The sequence below is a fragment of the Bombina bombina genome, chromosome 4, assembly GCF_027579735.1.
Source record: "Bombina bombina isolate aBomBom1 chromosome 4, aBomBom1.pri, whole genome shotgun sequence".
Classification (NCBI taxonomy): Eukaryota; Metazoa; Chordata; class Amphibia; order Anura; family Bombinatoridae; genus Bombina; species Bombina bombina.
Genome location: NC_069502.1, coordinates 892100595 through 892119464, shown reverse-complemented (window position 1 = coordinate 892119464; position 18870 = coordinate 892100595). Strand labels below are relative to the sequence as shown.

At 37.8% G+C, this 18870-nt stretch overlaps 1 protein-coding gene across 1 annotated transcript in view; it reads right to left on the bottom strand.

Moving 5' to 3' along the window:
* Positions 1-10558: 10558 nt before the first annotated feature.
* MYCT1 (MYC target 1) overlaps positions 10559-18870 on the bottom strand; it is a 105452-nt gene continuing 97140 nt past the window's right edge. Inside the window, exon 2 of the mRNA XM_053711807.1 lies at positions 10559-11948. Coding sequence (XP_053567782.1) covers positions 11431-11948 — 518 coding nt within the window. The 3' untranslated portion in view covers positions 10559-11430. The remainder of the gene's footprint in view (positions 11949-18870) is intronic.

Genomic DNA, 18870 nt, shown 5'->3' with positions numbered 1-18870 from the left:
ACCCGACGCTAGCAAAAAGTTTACTTCTAGCACTAAATAGTGCTCCACTCTAAATCTGTGTAATGTCCTTGATATCATTATACAGAACAGCATGTTAATTATTACTATTGCTTACTAGTGAGTTACCTTTGTGGGACCCGAAAAAAATGTTGCACCAGGGCCCTCTGTTGAGTAGATACGCTACTATTTCCTATAGATATTAATGATAAATTATTGAATAAGTTGTTCAAAAGAATTAGATGTGAAAAACCTTGCTGACACTTGCAGATGCTCTCAGGTTATTCTCTAAAACAAAAAAATTCCCTGCAAGTTGCAAGATGTCACCCATAGACAGTAATGGAGTTTGCAGGAAAGGGAAATTTTGCACACTTTAAAAATTAAATACTGCTGCCAATACAAATTAGATGAATCTGCTTTCAGCATATCATATAATAAAATTGCCTCTGTTTTCATATGCATGTGTCAGGGTAATAAGTGTTTTGGGTATTTTGACACCTTTCTGCAAGATTAAACAGCAAGACCTGCAGGTGAAATGTTTAGAAAACATAGCAGAAATCTCAGCTATGCTCATGAAAAACTTCTGTTCAGACCCGCTTAATAAAATGGCCCAAATAAAATTATGCCAATAGCAACATGTACCACAAGAGCTACTTGCTTTACACGAGCTACACACAATTTTAAACGTGCTGGTTCAGTGATAACAGAAGACTGACTCAAGTGGTTGGGATATAAAAAGCTCATTTCCATAGCAAGTCAAGACAAACAGGATTTTTTCAGAGACCATCCTGGAGTAATGTGATGATCATCAAACTACTTTTGAAGTCATTTGCACATCAGACATCATCAGGATTGTAAATTCATCAGCTATGGTAAAAAATTCTGGGTGATGACTTCCGAATGATTAGCAGATTACCTTACTGATTACTTCACAAGCATGAACAGCCAGTGAATGACTCTAGAGCACTGGTTTTCAAACCTGTCCTCAGGCCTCATTTTGAGGATATCTGAACTAGAACACAGCTGAAATAATCAGTTGCTTAGTAAACATGGTTATTTTACCTGCGGAAGATCAGAAGATGAAAAGAAAAGAAGATAAAAAGAAGCTTCGTGTAGAAGATGGATGAAGACTTTTGCAGCGGAGCAGCGGAAGAAGATGGATAAAGACTGGATCAAGAAAGAAAGAAGATAGACCACTGCCACCGGATTAAGAAAGAAGATGGACCTCTGCCGCCAGGATCTAGAAATAAGATGGACTATTACTGTCGGATCAAGAAAGAAGATGGATCTCCGCCGCTGGGATATAAGAGGAGCAGCGCAGTTGGCGAGCATGTAGGAGCCAGATTAAAGTTTGTTGAGTACCTTCTTTGGGGTTTAGTGGTAAGCTCTTTTTTTTAAGAATGGGGGGGTTTGCTTGGCCTTAAAAATAGCTAAATGCCCTTCTATGGGCAGTGCCAAGCTAAATGCCCTTTTAAGGGCAATACTTAGAGTAGTTTTTTTAGATAGCCTTTTTTTGGGGGGGGGTCTACTTGTATTGTAGGTTGGTTTGTTCTTTTGAAATGAAAAAGAGCTGTATCACTTTAGGGCAATACACTACAAAAAGCCTATCTATGGGCTATTGCTATAGTTTAGTGTTAGTTTAAGTTTTTTATTTTGGGGTGGGTTTTTTTTCAAGGGGAGCTTTAGATTATTCATAACTGTTGGTTTGTTATTTTTGGTAGTGTTGTTTTTTATTTTCTGTAATGTTAGTTTTTTTATTTTTGGTAAATTTAGTGTTTATTTTTTGTAACCTAGGGTTTTTTAGATCAGAGGTATGGGGGTTAAGTGTTAGGTATTTAAATAGTGTAGGGGTAGTTTGCATTTGTGGGTTGTGGTGGTATAGGGGTTAATAGGGGGCTTCTTGCATTGGAGGGCTGTGGCAGTATAGGTTTATAAATTAGGGGGTGGTTAGATATTTAGGTTATGTCAGATTAGGGGGAAATAGTGTAGTTTGCGCTAGGGTGCGTAAAGGGTTAATAGTTTATTTTAACATTGTATTTGCATACAATGTTAAAATGATATGCATTAGCATGTATAATGAATATTATTTAAAGTAATATATACTTTTATATGTAGTTATTTTGTCTTGTTCATTTTATAATGTTAAACATATATATTTTTCAGTGGCAAGACTACAGTGTGAGGCAGTTAGTGTGGTTGTAGTTAGAGTAAGGTCACACAGGTATTATTTGAAGTGTTCCTATACAGAAAACCTGTTTAGTTTCAGTGTGCGCACTATTTGTTATGTGTAGGAACACTTCAACTACACCCCAGCCCGCTGAAAGTGCCAACATGTGGCGATGTTTAGGTGACAAAGTGTTCTACATTTTATCCTATGGGAGACACATCACCACTCACCAGCACTTTGCATGTCTGCCTCCTTTTATAGAACATATCAAGAGACCAACGGACTGCAAGGCCGACGAGGCCAGAAAGGCAGTCTCTTGTTGGTCTGTCAATGCTTTGAATATCGGGGCCTATGTGAGACTTGTGTCAAAGGCTGTCTGGTCCCATGGTTCTAACTTATCAAAAAATTAGAACTGCCCCTGCCCCCCCTGATGCCAATGGTATTATTAAAACTATACTATTTCTCCACATAAATAAAGGTATTAACAGCAGACAGGACGTATTCATTAAGAGGTGAACAGCAGGTGAATTGAAACATTTCAATTCCCACCATTAACTATGCATTATGAAGGGCTAAACCCAGTTTGTATCTCCTACAAGAAGAGCTGAGTTAGCCCTGCACATTGCATAGTTAATGCTGTGTACAATTTACCTAAATTAGGAGAATAAATAGCATGTGAATTGTATGCAGCAATAAGTATGCATTGTGCAGGTCTTAACTTGGCTCTTCTTGGAGGAGATACAAACTGGGTTTAGCCTTCATAATGCACAGTTATGCAATTGATCTCTTTGTGAATAGGGCCCACTAAGAATCAAAAGGCCCAATGCGTCTTCCCATATTTATTTCTCAAGCATAAGCTTAATTAATTATTAGGCTAGTTGTATGCTCAGTGTGGTGACATTTTATCACTGGAATATTAATCTAGCTGTTATTAAAATATAGCTCACAGATTTTATCCCTGGCAATTCACATTCAGCTGGTTTTAAAATTGTATATTCAAGAAGTTAATTCTTATTATTAATTCTTTGGCCTAGTCTCTGTCTAAGAAGGACACTCCCAATAGCCTTTGAATGGCATTTGATAAACCACACCCTACTGAATTGGGGTATAAACAAACTGGAACACCAAAACCTATCTCTCTCTTCTTATCCTGTTCCTGAAAAGATGGCTGATGTTGGACACACTAGAGAATGTGGCTATATATATATATATATATATATATATATATATATATATATATATATAAATCATCCAAGCAAATGCACTCTCAGGTCTTTTCAAATAGGTTCTTTTAATGGAACGTTTTCGGGGTTCACAACCCCTTCATCAGCATAAACAAACAGTCAAATATCACACAATTTATAGTATGTCAAAATAGTGTCTCACCAAACAAATTTGCTTTCAAAAGTGCGCCAAATACCGAGTGTGGAACGCATCTTGCGTTCCACCGTGATCATGTCAACCGGAAGTGGTGTCACTTCCGGTTTCGCGACATGATAAAAACATATAAACATTACTTTGTGTTGCAATTAATAACACATTATGGTGTACTCAAAATTATCTAATAGACAATTTAAGAATAGTGCCAACAAACAGAAATAATTGCCAGTGATCTGTACATACAATATTCTAGTGTATATCAATCGTCATCTTAACCGTAACTATGGTTACGAGACATCACTAAGTGATAGTGTTTATATAGTAGAAAATTCACTCGTGCAACAGATATGTTCTGTATCATGTCAATTAACAGCTATGCATGATAATATATACATAGATACGTTAAAAAAACGGGAAACTAAATATAGAAATAAACGTAAAACAATGAACTTAAAAAGTGGCTGTTCTTGCTCAGACTCATTATCAAAACATATAGCAATGTGCATTGCCAACTGCATAGTATATATACTTTATACAAGCAGTGTATCAATGAATCGTTTTGCAACATTGCTCTGTTGTATATTGCCCTAAATATAAACATATATATAAGAGATGTACTGTGGCTATTTTGCGTACGGTTTGTTATGTTAGCATTCAACCAATTGGAAAGTACATCTGTATCTCTCAGATATCTGACCCACTGTGACAAATTCACTAAATGATATAGTTAAATCTCAAAAGCTTTCAAATTTAGCATACTAGGACAAAGAGCAGTATATTGAGTCATGACCATCATTATTGTGCCTCAATTCCTATGTATAGAATCATGTGCCCCAAAGCTTATTCATGTACATTATGTGGTTTATATACATATATCTAGACAATGTCTAGAATTTAATATCTTGTGACACCACAATGATTCAGATAACGATGTCCAACGTATAGATGACCCAGTGTGGACACATAAGGACAGTTCATCTTGGGGCTTCTTGGTGTTATGTAGCTAGGTTGGTATAAGTCCCAATTAAAGATGTAGGGTGCGAAATTGGGTAATTACACCTCAGAGACCAGGCTTCCACAACCAAGATGGGGGATAAATTCCTCCACCCTGGTGTGTCGTAAGTCCCCAGCCCACATCGCTCGGAAGAGCCATGGGGCTGGGAGCTACACGTAGCCACAATGACCCTAGGTTATACCCCAAGCATGTAGCACTATCTTATACCCTTAGGTAAGATTTTTGAAATCTGGGGTGATGTTTAATCCACCTGGATGGATAGTCCCCAATTTAAAGATCCATTGGGCTTCCCGTTTGAGTAGTATCTTGCTCCTATCCCCTCCCCAATCAAGCGGGGGTATATGATCGATGAGGATATATCGGATTGAAGATACCGCATGGCCTTGCTTAACACAATGGCGTGCAACTGGTTGGTCAGAATCCCCCTGTTTAAGTGCCGATCCGATTGCGTACCTATGGTTTGCCATTCGTTCCCGTAACGTGCCTGTGGTTTTACCCACGTAAAAGCAAGAACATGGGCAAAAAAGAAGGTACACCACGTGTGTGGTAGTACACGTGATGGAATGCTTGATCACGTACCTCCGATTAGTGTGTGGATGATGAAAGGTTTTAGTACTGACCAAACCATTGCACGTAGTGCAGCCCAAACATTTATATGATCCTTTGATGTTTATTTTAGTCCCTGTGGTGTAGCTAGCTCTTTGATCTGTACGCATCAAGAGGTCTTTGAGGTTAATACCCCTCTTGAAGCCCACCATTGGTTGTACCTGTCTGGTAAATGTTAACTTCGGGTCTGATGTCATAATAGGCCAATGTTGATGTAAGATACGTCCTGTATTCTTGGTAGTTGGAGTAAAAGTAGTGGTCATAATAAGCTTGTTACTCGTGTCCTTCTTTGGTGTGGGCTTGATAAGTTCTTCTTGAGTGAGTGAAGATGCTGCACTCATGTTTTCTTGGATAATGGAAGGTTTGTATCCCCGCTCACGGAATCTTTCTCCCACTCCTACCAATTGGGAGACCCCAGTTTGTATCTCTGAATTATTTCTCATGGTTCTCACAAATTGAGATCTGACTATGCCCTTCAAGAGGGCAGGAGGATGACAACTGTCAGCGCTCAAGATGGAGTTCCGATCGGTTTGTTTGTGAAAAAGGGTCGTGCCCAATTGATGTGTTTTTTTAAACACAGTCAAGTCTAGAAAATTAACGGACTGTCTGTCAACCGTCATTTTGAATTTAATATTGCTTGTGGCCGTGTTAAATGTTTCAAACCAAACTAGTAGTTCCTCCATGGTCCCCCGCCATACCATGAAGATGTCATCAATATATCTGTAATAACATACTACTGCCAAATTGGCAGTATTCCATAGATACAGATTTTCGAATTGAGACATGTACAGGTTGGCGTACGCGGGGGCCATGGAGGAACCCATGGCTGTGCCAGCTGTTTGTAAATAGAATTTACTCTCGAATCTGAAGTAATTCTTATACAAACAGAGTTCTATCAATGAGAGAAAGAATTTGATTGGTGGACCCTCATAAAGAGGGTTATTGGTAATATGTTCCTCAACAGATTTGAGACCCTCAGTATGTGGAATAATAGTATACAGACTGTTGACGTCCAAACAGACCAACAGGTCATCGGGTTGGACGTCAACAGTCCGTATCTTGCGTATGATGTCCCCTGTATCCATAATATATGATCTCACCTCCCTGACAACAGGTTGTAATAAGATATCCACTAGCTGTGCCACCGGCTGTGTCAAGGAGTCCCTTGCTGACACAATCGGATGGCCAGGTGGATTATCTAGAGTTTTGTGTATCTTTGGGATTGAGTATAAGATAGGTATTTTAGGATACGTAGTGGTACAGAAATCACGGATATGTTCAACCTTGTTCAAAACCCAAGGAAACCCAGCTCCTTTGAACCAACCAATAGCAGTCCGAGTACCAAAACTTTTATGAGACTGGTTACACAAGACCTTGAGACAGCTAGACAACAGTCCCTTTGGACACATAATATGTCTAGGGAAGAAAGACAGGCGATAAAGACCCTGCAGGAAGATCCAAGTATAGTCATTAGGCCCGCCGATAAGGGCGGAGCCATAGTGATACTCAACTATGAGGATTATCGCACTGACATTTTGACTCAGCTGACAGACATACAAACCTACTCTGTATTACCTAATGATCCCACTTCCAGATTCAATCTTCAACTGGATACTTTGATCCAGATGGGTTTTGAACAAGGTTGGCTATCTGAACATATCCGTGATTTCTGTACCACTACTTATCCTAAAATACCTATCTTATACTCAATCCCAAAGATACACAAAACTCTAGATAATCCACCTGGCCGTCCGATTGTGTCAGCAAGGGACTCCTTGACACAGCCGGTGGCACAGCTAGTGGATATCTTATTACAACCTGTTGTCAGGTAGGTGAGATCATATATTATGGATACAGGGGACTTCATACGCAAGATACGGACTGTTGACGTCCAATCCGATGACCTGTTGGTCTGTTTGGACGTCAACAGTCTGTATACTATTATTCTCAATTCGAAAATCTGTATCTATGGAATATTGCCAATTTGGCAGTAGTAAGTTATTACAGATATATTGATGACATCTTCATGGTATGGCGGGGGACCATGGAGGAACTACTAGTTTGGTTTGAAACATTTAACACGGCCACAAGCAATGTTAAATTCAAAATGACGGTTGACAGACAGTCCGTTAATTTTCTAGACTTGACTGTGTTTAAAAAAACACATCAATTGGGCACGACCCTTTTTCACAAACAAACCGATCGGAACTCCATCTTGAGCGCTGACAGTTGTCATCCTCCTGCCCTCTTGAAGGGCATTGTCAGATCTCAATTTGTGAGAACCATGAGAAATAATTCAGAGATACAAACCGGGCTCCCAATTGGTAGGAGTGGGAGAAAGATTCCATGAGCGGGGATACAAACCTTCCATTATCCAAGAAAACATGAGTGCAGCATCTTCACTCACTCAAGAAGAACTTATCAAGCCCACACCAAAGAAGGACACGAGTAACAAGCTTATTATGACCACTACTTTTACTCCAACTACCAAGAATACAGGACGTATCTTACATCAACATTGGCCTATTATGACATCAGACCCGAAGTTAACATTTACCAGACAGGTACAACCAATGGTGGGCTTCAAGAGGGGTATTAACCTCAAAGACCTCTTGATGCGTACAGATCAAAGAGCTAGCTACACCACAGGGACTAAAATAAACATCAAAGGATCATATAAATGTTTGGGCTGCACTACGTGCAATGGTTTGGTCAGTACTAAAACCTTTCATCATCCACACACTAATCGGAGGTACGTGATCAAGCATTCCATCACGTGTACTACCACACACGTGGTGTACCTTCTTTTTTGCCCATGTTCTTGCTTTTACGTGGGTAAAACCACAGGCACGTTACGGGAACGAATGGCAAACCATAGGTACGCAATCAGATCGGCACTTAAACAGGGGGATTCTGACCAACCAGTTGCACGCCATTGTGTTAAGCAAGGCCATGCGGTATCTTCAATCCGATATATCCTCATCGATCATATACCCCCGCTTGATCGGGGAGGGGATAGGAGCAAGATACTACTCAAACGGGAAGCCCAATGGATCTTTAAATTGGGGACTATCCATCCAGGCGGATTAAACACCACCCCAGATTTCAAAAATCTTACCTAAGGGTATAAGATAGTGCTACATGCTTGGGGTATAACCTAGGGTCATTGTGGCTACGTGTAGCTCCCAGCCCCATGGCTCTTCCAAGCGATGTGGGCTGGGGACTTACGACACACCAGGGTGGAGGAATTTATCCCCCATCTTGGTTGTGGAAGCCTGGTCTCTGAGGTGTAATTACCCAATTTCGCACCCTACATCTTTAATTGGGACTCATACCAACCTAGCTACATAACACCAAGAAGCCCCAAGATGAACTGTCCTTATGTGTCCACACTGGGTCATCTATACGTTGGACATCGTTATCTGAATCATTGTGGTGTCACAAGATATTAAATTCTAGACATTGTCTAGATATATGTATATACACCACATAATGTACATGAATAAGCTTTGGGGCACATGATTCTATACATAGGAATTGAGGCACAATAATGATGGTCATGACTCAATATACTGCTCTTTGTCCTAGTATGCTAAATTTGAAAGCTTTTGAGATTTAACTATATCATTTAGTGAATTTGTCACAGTGGGTCAGATATCTGAGAGATACAGATGTACTTTCCAATTGGCTAAGGTTGAATGCTAACATAACAAACCGTACGCAAAATAGCCACAGTACATCTCTTATATATATGTTTACATTTAGGGCAATATACAACAGAACAATGTTGCAAAACGATTCATTGATACACTGCTTGTATAAAGTATATATACTATGCAGTTGGCAATGCACATTGCTATATGTTTTGATAATGAGTCTGAGCAAGAACAGCCACTTTTTAAGCTCATTGTTTTACGTTTATTTCTATATTTAGTTTCCCGTTTTTTTAACGTATCTATGTATATATTATCATGCATAGCTGTTAATTGACATGATACAGAATATTGCTAAAACATTAGTAGCAATTCATGTCATTGTACATATCTGTTGCACAAGTGAATTTTCTACTATATAAACACTATCACTTGTGATGTCTCGTAACCATAGTTACGGTTAAGATGACGATTGATATACACTAGAATATTGTATGTACAGATCACTGGCAATTATTTCTGTTTGTTGGCACTATTCTTAAATTGTCTATTAGATCATTTTGAGTACACCATAATGTGTTATTAATTGCAACACAAAGTAATGTTTATATGTTTTTATCATGTCGCGAAACCGGAAGTGACACCACTTCCGGTTGACATGATCACGGTGGAACGCAAGATGCATTCCACACTCGGTATTTGGCGCACTTTTGAAAGCAAATTTGTTTGGTGAGACACTATTTTGACATACTATAAATTGTGTGATATTTGACTGTTTGTTTATGCTGATGAAGGGTTTGTGAACCCCGAAAACGTTCCATTAAAAGAACCTATTTGAAAAGACTGATTTATATTACTTATTTCTGCACCCAGGCGGTTGATACTTGGAGGGTAGAGCTGGAAATTGTTTGAATACTATATATATATATATATATATATATATATATATATATATATATATATATATATATATATATATATATATTATATACCTGTAAATATTTCTCAAGTTACAGTTCCAGAAATTAACCAGCATATGAGCTAGCAGACAGGTTGTGTTTTTTCTAGCTTCCTGCTCAGTAATAGTAGTGCAAGGACCCACGTGAACTCGGTTAGCTCAATCATCCTCTTTCTCGTCCACTTTTTAAATGAATAAATCATATATAATATATATTGCCCCTTGTAGTGAATATTATTTACTCATAGTAATTCATTCTATAAATGGTCCTTATAGGTTAAATATATTTGCTCCATTAGACATGATTGTATTTGCATGGCCCTTACAGGTAAAAAAAAACAGTCAAAGTGCCTACACACTGGTTACACCCCATTGCTTCCTAATGTTTTAAATATTACAACTCAAATGGGGCAGGCACTAAGCAGTAACCAAGATTGTAAATATTAATTTTAAAAAAAGAAGTGCCATTACATTTTCCCCCCACTACTTTTTCTAACTTGCCCAGGAAGAACCTGCACAGTGTTTGTGCAAATGAAGTCCAGCTGTCCAGCCACTCCCCAATTTTTGAGAACAGGTTAGAGGGAACTCCTACTCTGCCTCATTTAAATGGGGAGGGGGATTATGCATTAGCTGTCACCTCAAAATGATTTCCTGGGGAAAATGTACCCCTCCATCCCACAACGGTTCCTACGCCCATGAACATACCTACTATAAAGAGTAAAATTGGGTCTTTTTAACATACCCACTGACTCAAGCTAAAGGGATCTTTATCAGACATTAAATAATACACAATTATTTTTTTTAATGCACAGTATATATAGAGCTGCATTTCAAAAAGATGAAGAAATGTCTAATATAATGTCACAATATGTCAGCAATAAAGTACTGAATTATGAAACACATAGTTAAAAAATAATTTCAAACTGCAAATTTATTAATGATTTGGAAATCTACGTGAAACCATAGATGTATGTTTTTCTTATATCTCTTAATTGTGGGTGCGAGTTAGCTCTTAATGAGTTCGCCCTTTGCTCTAAGCAATCATATAGTTACTTGTAAATGGTTTAGTCAATCTGAAGCATGTTGAAAAATATGGTACATAATTTGCTTGTTAAAATTACGATGAGAAATTTGTTTTCAAAATAAATGGCAATTTGGGGATACCTCTGTTCTAAACCAAGATTATTCTAAATATCATTTATTAACAAATCATTTTTACACTCTTATAAAAAATAAATTTAAAGTAACACAATAATATGAATTTGTACAAAATTGCTGTTTTTATATTTCAAACTACAGTATAAAAGTACATTATGCAGCATGTGATTATACTTCATGGAGTCAAATACCATCCTCTTCAGTAGATGTTTCTCAAAATGGTAATGTCTGTTGATATTTACTAGATGTACTACGTTTTCATCTTTCATTTGTTTGTCTCTTGTTCAACACAATGCTTGAAGCCAACATTTGTTTGATTAACGAACCATGATATGATTCATCAATATGAGGTTGATATAATATTTCTTTAAAAATGCCATATTGCACCATAGGAGAAAACCCATAGTAGTGTTATATTTGAGCTTGATTAAGCTAAGAAATACATATAATGGGCAGAAGAAATCAGTCATAATAGATGACAAGTATTTGATAACACTCATGAGTCTGGAAAAGCCTTTATGATGCTGTCATAAGCAGGGGGCGGGGTCGGAGTTGAGTGACCAAGACGGAGGCTATTATTTGACCAATGAAAGTCAGGTGGGCTAAGGCTGTTTATGGTTGGTGAGACATTATTGGTACGCGGTAAAGTAACAAGTTGGCTGTCAGGTTCCACAGAGAGTGGAGGACATTGCATGAATGGATGAAACGTAGATGCTCGAAAACTTGGTTTTCTTGTAAATGGATCTTGCTCTTGAGAGTTCTGTCTTTGAAAAGTCAGACTGGCCAAGCTGAGGTTGCTTCGACGTTCACAAGTGCTATTACGATAAAACCCAGACCTGTTTAAGGCATGGTTATGAGAAGAGGTCCTAGGGCGACGACTTGAAGAAGAGGTCATTCTGGGGGAAATTGAAGCACTAGCTCTACGACGAGAGAGGCATGTTAGCAGGGTCAATATTACACTTCCAATCACCAACCCGATTCCAATGGCGACACCAAATGATAATATCACCCCACCTAAGAAAAAATAAATATTGTTATTTAATCCTTTTTTTTTTCAAAATGGAAAAAAGATGGTTTAAATTAACGCTCACTGATTTTAAAGGAACATGAAATCCAAATTGTTTCCTTTCATGATTCAGATAGAACATGCAATTTTGAAAAAGTTTCTAAAATTACTTTTTTATATAAATGTTGCTTTGTTCTCATGGTATTCTTTGGTGCCTGAAACACAACATCAGTAATGGCGAACCTTGGCACCCACGATGTTTCGTAACTACATGATGCTCAACTAGACTACAGAGTACCTAAGCATTATGGGAAATGTAGTTTTAAAACATCTGGGGTGCCAATGTTCACCGTCACTGAACTATATGATGCATTTTACTGCTGCCATCCTTGCCATGTTGCAAATTTACAACATTGTTATAAGGGATAAGAAACAGTGTTCCTTTAGTAGATAAAAGGCTTTACAGGAAAACTGCTGCCATATAGCGTTTCAGAAATGTGCACGCTCTTAGCCTACCTACCTGCTTTTCACCAAAGTATATCAAGAAAACAAAATCAATTTCATAGAAGTGGTTGTTTTTTAAACATTACAATTAAAATCATGTAAGAAAGATTTTCATGTCCCTTTTTATTTTATTTCATACAACATTATTATAACCACAAAAGAAAAATACTAAAGTATATATTAAAGCGTTTAAAATTTTAAATGTATAAATGCTCTAATATACAGGGATGGTGAATTATTCATAGACACAACATTTTTCTTGTAAGTTACAGAAAATAAAAACTACCAAAAACATTTTAAATAAAAAAAAATTACTGTAACATTATTTTTTATATCTTACAAATATGATTCAATTAACAAAATCATAAACTATATTAAAGGGACAGTGTACACCAATTTTCATATAACTGCATGTAATAGACACTACTATAAAGAATAATATGCACAGATGCTGATCTAAAAATCCAGTAAAAAACTGTTTAAAAACTCAGGCCTAGATTTGGAGTTTTGTCGGTAACGACCCGCGTAGCTAACGCCGGCTTTTTTCTGGCCGCACCATAAAAATAACTCTGGTATTGAGAGTCCACATAAAGGCTGCGTTAGGCTCCAAAAAAGGAGCGTAGAGCATTTTTAATGCAGCTTCAACTCTCGATACCAGAGTTGCTTACGCAAGCGGCCAGCCTCAAAAACGTGCTCGTGCACGATTCCCCCATAGAAAACAATGGGGCTGTTTGAGCTGAAAAAAAACCTAACACCTGCAAAAAAGCCGCGTTCAGCTCCTAACGCAGCCCCATTGTTTGCTATGCGGAAACACTTCCTACGTCTGCACCTAACACTCTAACATGTACCCCGAGTCTAAACACCCCTAACCTTACACTTATTAACCCCTAATCTGCCGCCCCCGCTATCGCTGACCCCTGCATATTATTATTAACCCCTAATCTGCCGCTCCGTAAACCGCTGCTACTTACATTATCCCTATGTACCCCTAATCTGCTGCCCTAACATCGCCGACCCCTATATTATATTTATTAACCCCTAATCTGCCCCCCACAACGTCGCCTCCACCTGCCTACACTTATTAACCCCTAATCTGCCGACCGGACCTGAGCGCTACTATAATAAAGTTATTAACCCCTAATCCGCCTCACTAACCCTATAATAAATAGTATTAACCCCTAATCTGCCCTCCCTAACATCGCCGACACCTAACTTCAATTATTAACCCCTAATCTGCCGACTGGAGCTCACCGCTATTCTAATAAATGTATTAACCCCTAAAGCTAAGTCTAACCCTAACACTAACACCCCCTTAAGTTAAATATAATTTACATCTAACGAAATTAATTAACTCTTATTAAATAAATTATTCCTATTTAAAGCTAAATACTTACCTGTAAAATAAATCCTAATATAGCTACAATATAAATGATTATTATATTATAGCTATTTTAGGATTAATATTTATTTTACAGGTAACTTTGTATTTATTTTAACCAGGTACAATAGCTATTAAATAGTTAAGAACTATTTAATAGCTAAAATAGTTAAAATAATTACAAAATTACCTGTAAAATAAATCCTAACCTAAGTTACAATTAAAGCTAACACTACACTATCAATAAATTAATTAAATAAAATACCTATAATTATCTACAATTAAACCTAACACTACACTATCAATAAATAAATTAAATACAATACCTACAAATAACTACAATGAAATAAACTATCTAAAGTACAAAAAATAAAAAAGAATTAAGTTACAAAAAATTAAAAAATATTTACAAACATAAGAAAAATATTACAACAATTTTAAACTAATTACACCTACTCTAAGCCCCCTAATAAAATAACAAAGCCCCCCAAAATAAAAAAATGCCCTACCCTATTCTAAATTACTAAAGTTCAAAGCTCTTTTACCTTACCAGCCCTGAACAGGGCCCTTTGCGGGGCATGCCCCAAGAAGTTCAGCTCTTTTGCCTTTAAAAAAAAACATACAATACCCAAGCCCCCCAACATTACAACCCACCACCCACATACCCCTAATCTAACCCAAACCCCCCTTAAATAAACCTAACACTAAGCCCCTGAAGATCTTCCTACCTTATCTTCACCATACCAGGTTCACCGATCGATCCAGAAGAGCTCCTCCGATGTCCTGATCCAAGCCCAAGCGGGGGGCTGAAGAGGTCCATGATCCGGCTGAAGTCTTCATCCAAGCGGGGCAGAAGAGGTCTTCCATCCGATTGAAGTCTTCATCCAAGCGGGATCTTCTATGGTCATCCATCCGGAGCAGAGCGGCAGGATCCTGAAGACCTCCGACGCGGAACATCCATCCTGGCCGACGACTGAACGACGAATGACGGTTCCTTTAAATGACGTCATCCAAGATGGCGTCCCTCGAATTCCGATTGGCTGATAGGATTCTATCAGCCAATCGGAATTAAGGTAGGAATATTCTGATTGGCTGATGGAATCAGCCAATCAGAATCAAGTTCAATCCGATTGGCTGATCCAATCAGCCAATCAGATTGAGCTCGCATTCTATTGGCTGTTCCGATCAGCCAATAGAATGCGAGCTCAATCTGATTGGCTGATTGGATCAGCCAATCGGATTGAACTTGATTCTGATTGGCTGATTCCATCAGCCAATCAGAATATTCCTACCTTAATTCCGATTGCCTGATAGAATCCTATCAGCCAATCGGAATTCGAGGGACGCCATCTTGGATGACGTCCCTTAAAGGAACCGTCATTCTTCAGTTGGACGTCGCCGGAAGAAGATGGGTCCGCGGTGGAGGTCTTCAGGATGGAGCCAGTCGTCATCGGATGAAGATAGAAGATGCCGCTTGGATCAAGATGGTTGCCGGTCAGGATCGCCTCTTCTTCCCGGATAGGATGAAGACTTTGGAGCCTCTTCTGGACCTCTTCAGCCACCGGATGATGGATCGCCAGCCCCCGCTTGGGTTGGATGAAGATTTTGGAGCCAGGACGGATCGGTGATACCTGGTGAGGTGAAGACAAGGTAGGATGATCTTCAGGGGCTTAGTGTTAGGTTTATTTAAGGGGGGTTTGGGTTAGATTAGGGGTATGTGGGTGGTGGGTTGTAATGTTGGGGGGGTATTGTATTTTTATTTTACAGGCAAAAGAGCTGAACTTCTTGGGGCATGCCCCGCAAAGGGCCCTGTTCAGGGCTGGTAAGGTAAAAGAGCTTTGAACTTTAGTAATTTAGAATAGGGTAGGGCATTTTTTATTTTGGGGGTCTTTGTTATTTTATTAGGGGGCTTAGAGTAGGTGTAATTAGTTTAAAATTGTTGTAATATTTTTCTTATGTTTGTAAATATTTTTTTTATTTTTTGTAACTTAGTTCTTTTTTATTTTTTGTACTTTAGTTTATTTCATTGTAGTTATTTGTAGGAATTGTATTTAATTTATTTATTGATAGTGTAGTGTTAGGTTTAATTGTAGGTAATTGTAGGTATTTTATTTAATTAATTTAATGATAGTATAGTGTTAGGTTTAATTGTAACTTAGGTTAGGATTTATTTTACAGGTAATTTTGTAATTATTTTAACTAGGTAACTATTAAATAGTTCTTAACTATTTAATAGCTATTGTACATGGTTAAAATAATTACAAAGTTGCCTGTAAAATAAATATTAATCCTAAAATAGCTATAATATAATTATAATTTATATTGTAGCTATATTAGGATTTATTTTACAGGTAAGTATTTAGCTTTAAATAGGAATAATTTATTTAATAAGAGTTAATTAATTTAGTTAGATTAAAATTATATTTAATTTAGGGGGGTGTTAGTGTTAGGGTTAGACTTAGCTTTAGGGGTTAATACATTTATTAGAATAGCGGTGAGCTCCAGTCGGCAGATTAGGGGTTAATAATTGAAGTTAGGTGTCGGCGATGTTAGGGAGGGCAGATTAGGGGTTAATACTATTTATTATAGGGTTAGTGAGGCGGATTAGGGGTTAATAACTTTATTATAGTAGCGGTGCGGTCCGCTCGGCAGATTAGGGGTTAATAAGTGTAGACAGGTGGAGGCGACGTTGAGGGGGGCAGATTAGGGGTTAATAAATATAATATAGGGGTCGGCGGTGTTAGGGGCAGCAGATTAGGGGTACATAAGGATAACGTAGGTGGCGGCGCTTTGCGGTCGGCAGATTAGGGGTTAATAAGTGTAGGTAGCTGGTGGCGACGTTGTGGGGGGCAGATTAGGGGTTAATAAATATAATATAGGGGTCGGCGGTGTTAGGGGCAGCAGATTAGGGGTACATAAGGATAACGTAGGTGGCGGCGCTTTGCGGTCGGCAGATTAGGGGTTAATAAGTGTAGGTAGCTGGCGGCGACGTTGTGGGGGTCAGATTAGGGGTTAATAAATATAATATAGGGGTCGGCGGTGTTAGGGGCAGCAGATTAGGGGTACATAAGTATAACGTAGGTGGCGGTCGGCAGATTAGGGGTTAAAAAAATTTAATAGAGTGTCGGTGATGTGGGGGGACCTCGGTTTAGGGGTACATAGGTAGTTTATGGGTGTTAGTGTACTTTAGAGTACAGTAGTTAAGAGCTTTATAAACCGGCGTTAGCCCAGAAAGCTCTTAACTACTGACTTTTTTCCTGCGGCTGGAGTTTTGTCGTTAGATGTCTAACGCTCACTTCAGACACGACTCTAAATACCGGAGTTAGAAAAATCCCATTGAAAAGATAGGATACGCAATTTACGTAAGGGGATCTGCGGTATGGAAAAGTCGCGGCTGAAAAGTGAGCGTTAGACCCTATTTTGAGTGACTCCAAATACCGGAGGTAACCTAAAACCAGCGTTAGGAGCCTCTAACGCTGGTTTTCATGGCTAACGCCAAACTCCAAATCTAGGCCTCACTTAGTAGCTCTCAGTTTGGCTCTGTTGAAAAGGTAGGTGGAAAGCCCACTGCAAGTGGGAAATAAGACCCTCCCCCTTCTTTTGCATATGAAAAAAATCCTTTACACAAACAGGAGCAAGCTGGAGTAGGTATACGTCAGTATTCTCCTAAAACTTTGGGGCTTGGTTAGGAGTCTGAAAATCAGAGCAATGTTATTTAAAAATAAGCAAAACTATCCATTTAAAAAACAAACAAAAACAAAAAATGTTATGGGCTATATAAATAGATTATCTACAAAACATTTATGCAAAGAAAATTGAGTGTATAATGTCCCTTTAAGCATTTTGAAACAAAATAATATTCAACATAGAAATCATGTTTTTTCCTCTGTTATGTTTCTTGGATTCCACGCTTTAAAGGGACATTAAAATATTTGTTCCATCTAAAAGAGAGCATTTTAAAACAAAATAAAGTTTTCAGGGGTTTTTTTTTGGGGGGGGGGGGTATTTTTTATGCTTTGTAGATGTGTTATTGTCCACCAATAAAGCAATGGAAGTCCTGCTTATCAGCCAGTGAGCAAAAAGCTTTTAAAGTCCAGTTCTGCACAGATATGCACTTCCTGATAGCTTCATAATTAAAATAAACAACATGAATTTAACTTTTTTATGCAAAAATATTGTAACATGTTTATATAATGCTATTTCATGTGCATGATTTTTTTTTTTTAGAGTTTGAAGTACCTAATAGCACACTTGAAATTCAATGTTATGTTTATTTTAGCACCAATGCCCTAATGTGAGCTAACTGGTGACTGGTGTCTACACACATATGACTCTTGTGATTGGCTTACTAGATGTGTTCGTTAGCGCACAGCAATATATTGCTGCTTTGGAGCTGACTTTAACTATGTGTTAACACTTTTGCAGGAGTAAAACACATGGTTATATACAACTAATAAAAATACTATGATCTTGCAATTTTATGCCCATTAAAGGGACATGAAACCCAAACATTTTATTTCATGATTCAGAGAGAGCATGCAATTTTAAACAACTTTCTAATTATCCATTTGTCTTCCTTCTTCGATCTTTTGTTGAAAAAACTCAGTAGCATGCACGTGTCTGGACCACTATATGGCAGCAGTTTTGCAAGAAATGTATCACTATTTCCTGCCATGTAGTGCTTCAGGCAGATACCTAGATATCTCTTAAACAAAGAATACCATGAGAACAAAGCAAATTTCATAATAGAAACAAATTGGAAACTTCATAATAGAAATAAATTGGAAACTTTATTTTTTTACATTGAATGTTCTGTCTGAAGCACGCAAAATGTTTTGGGTGTCATATCCCTTTAATTTAGAGCAGTCTTAGTAACTGAAACAATTGCTGTATTACTGTCTTATTCAAATAAGCTAATACATTCTTATAGTGATGCAGTATGATTTTATATATACCGGTATACATATATATACACACACACACAGTATATATATATATATATATATATATATATATATATATATATATATATATAGTATATGTTTAAT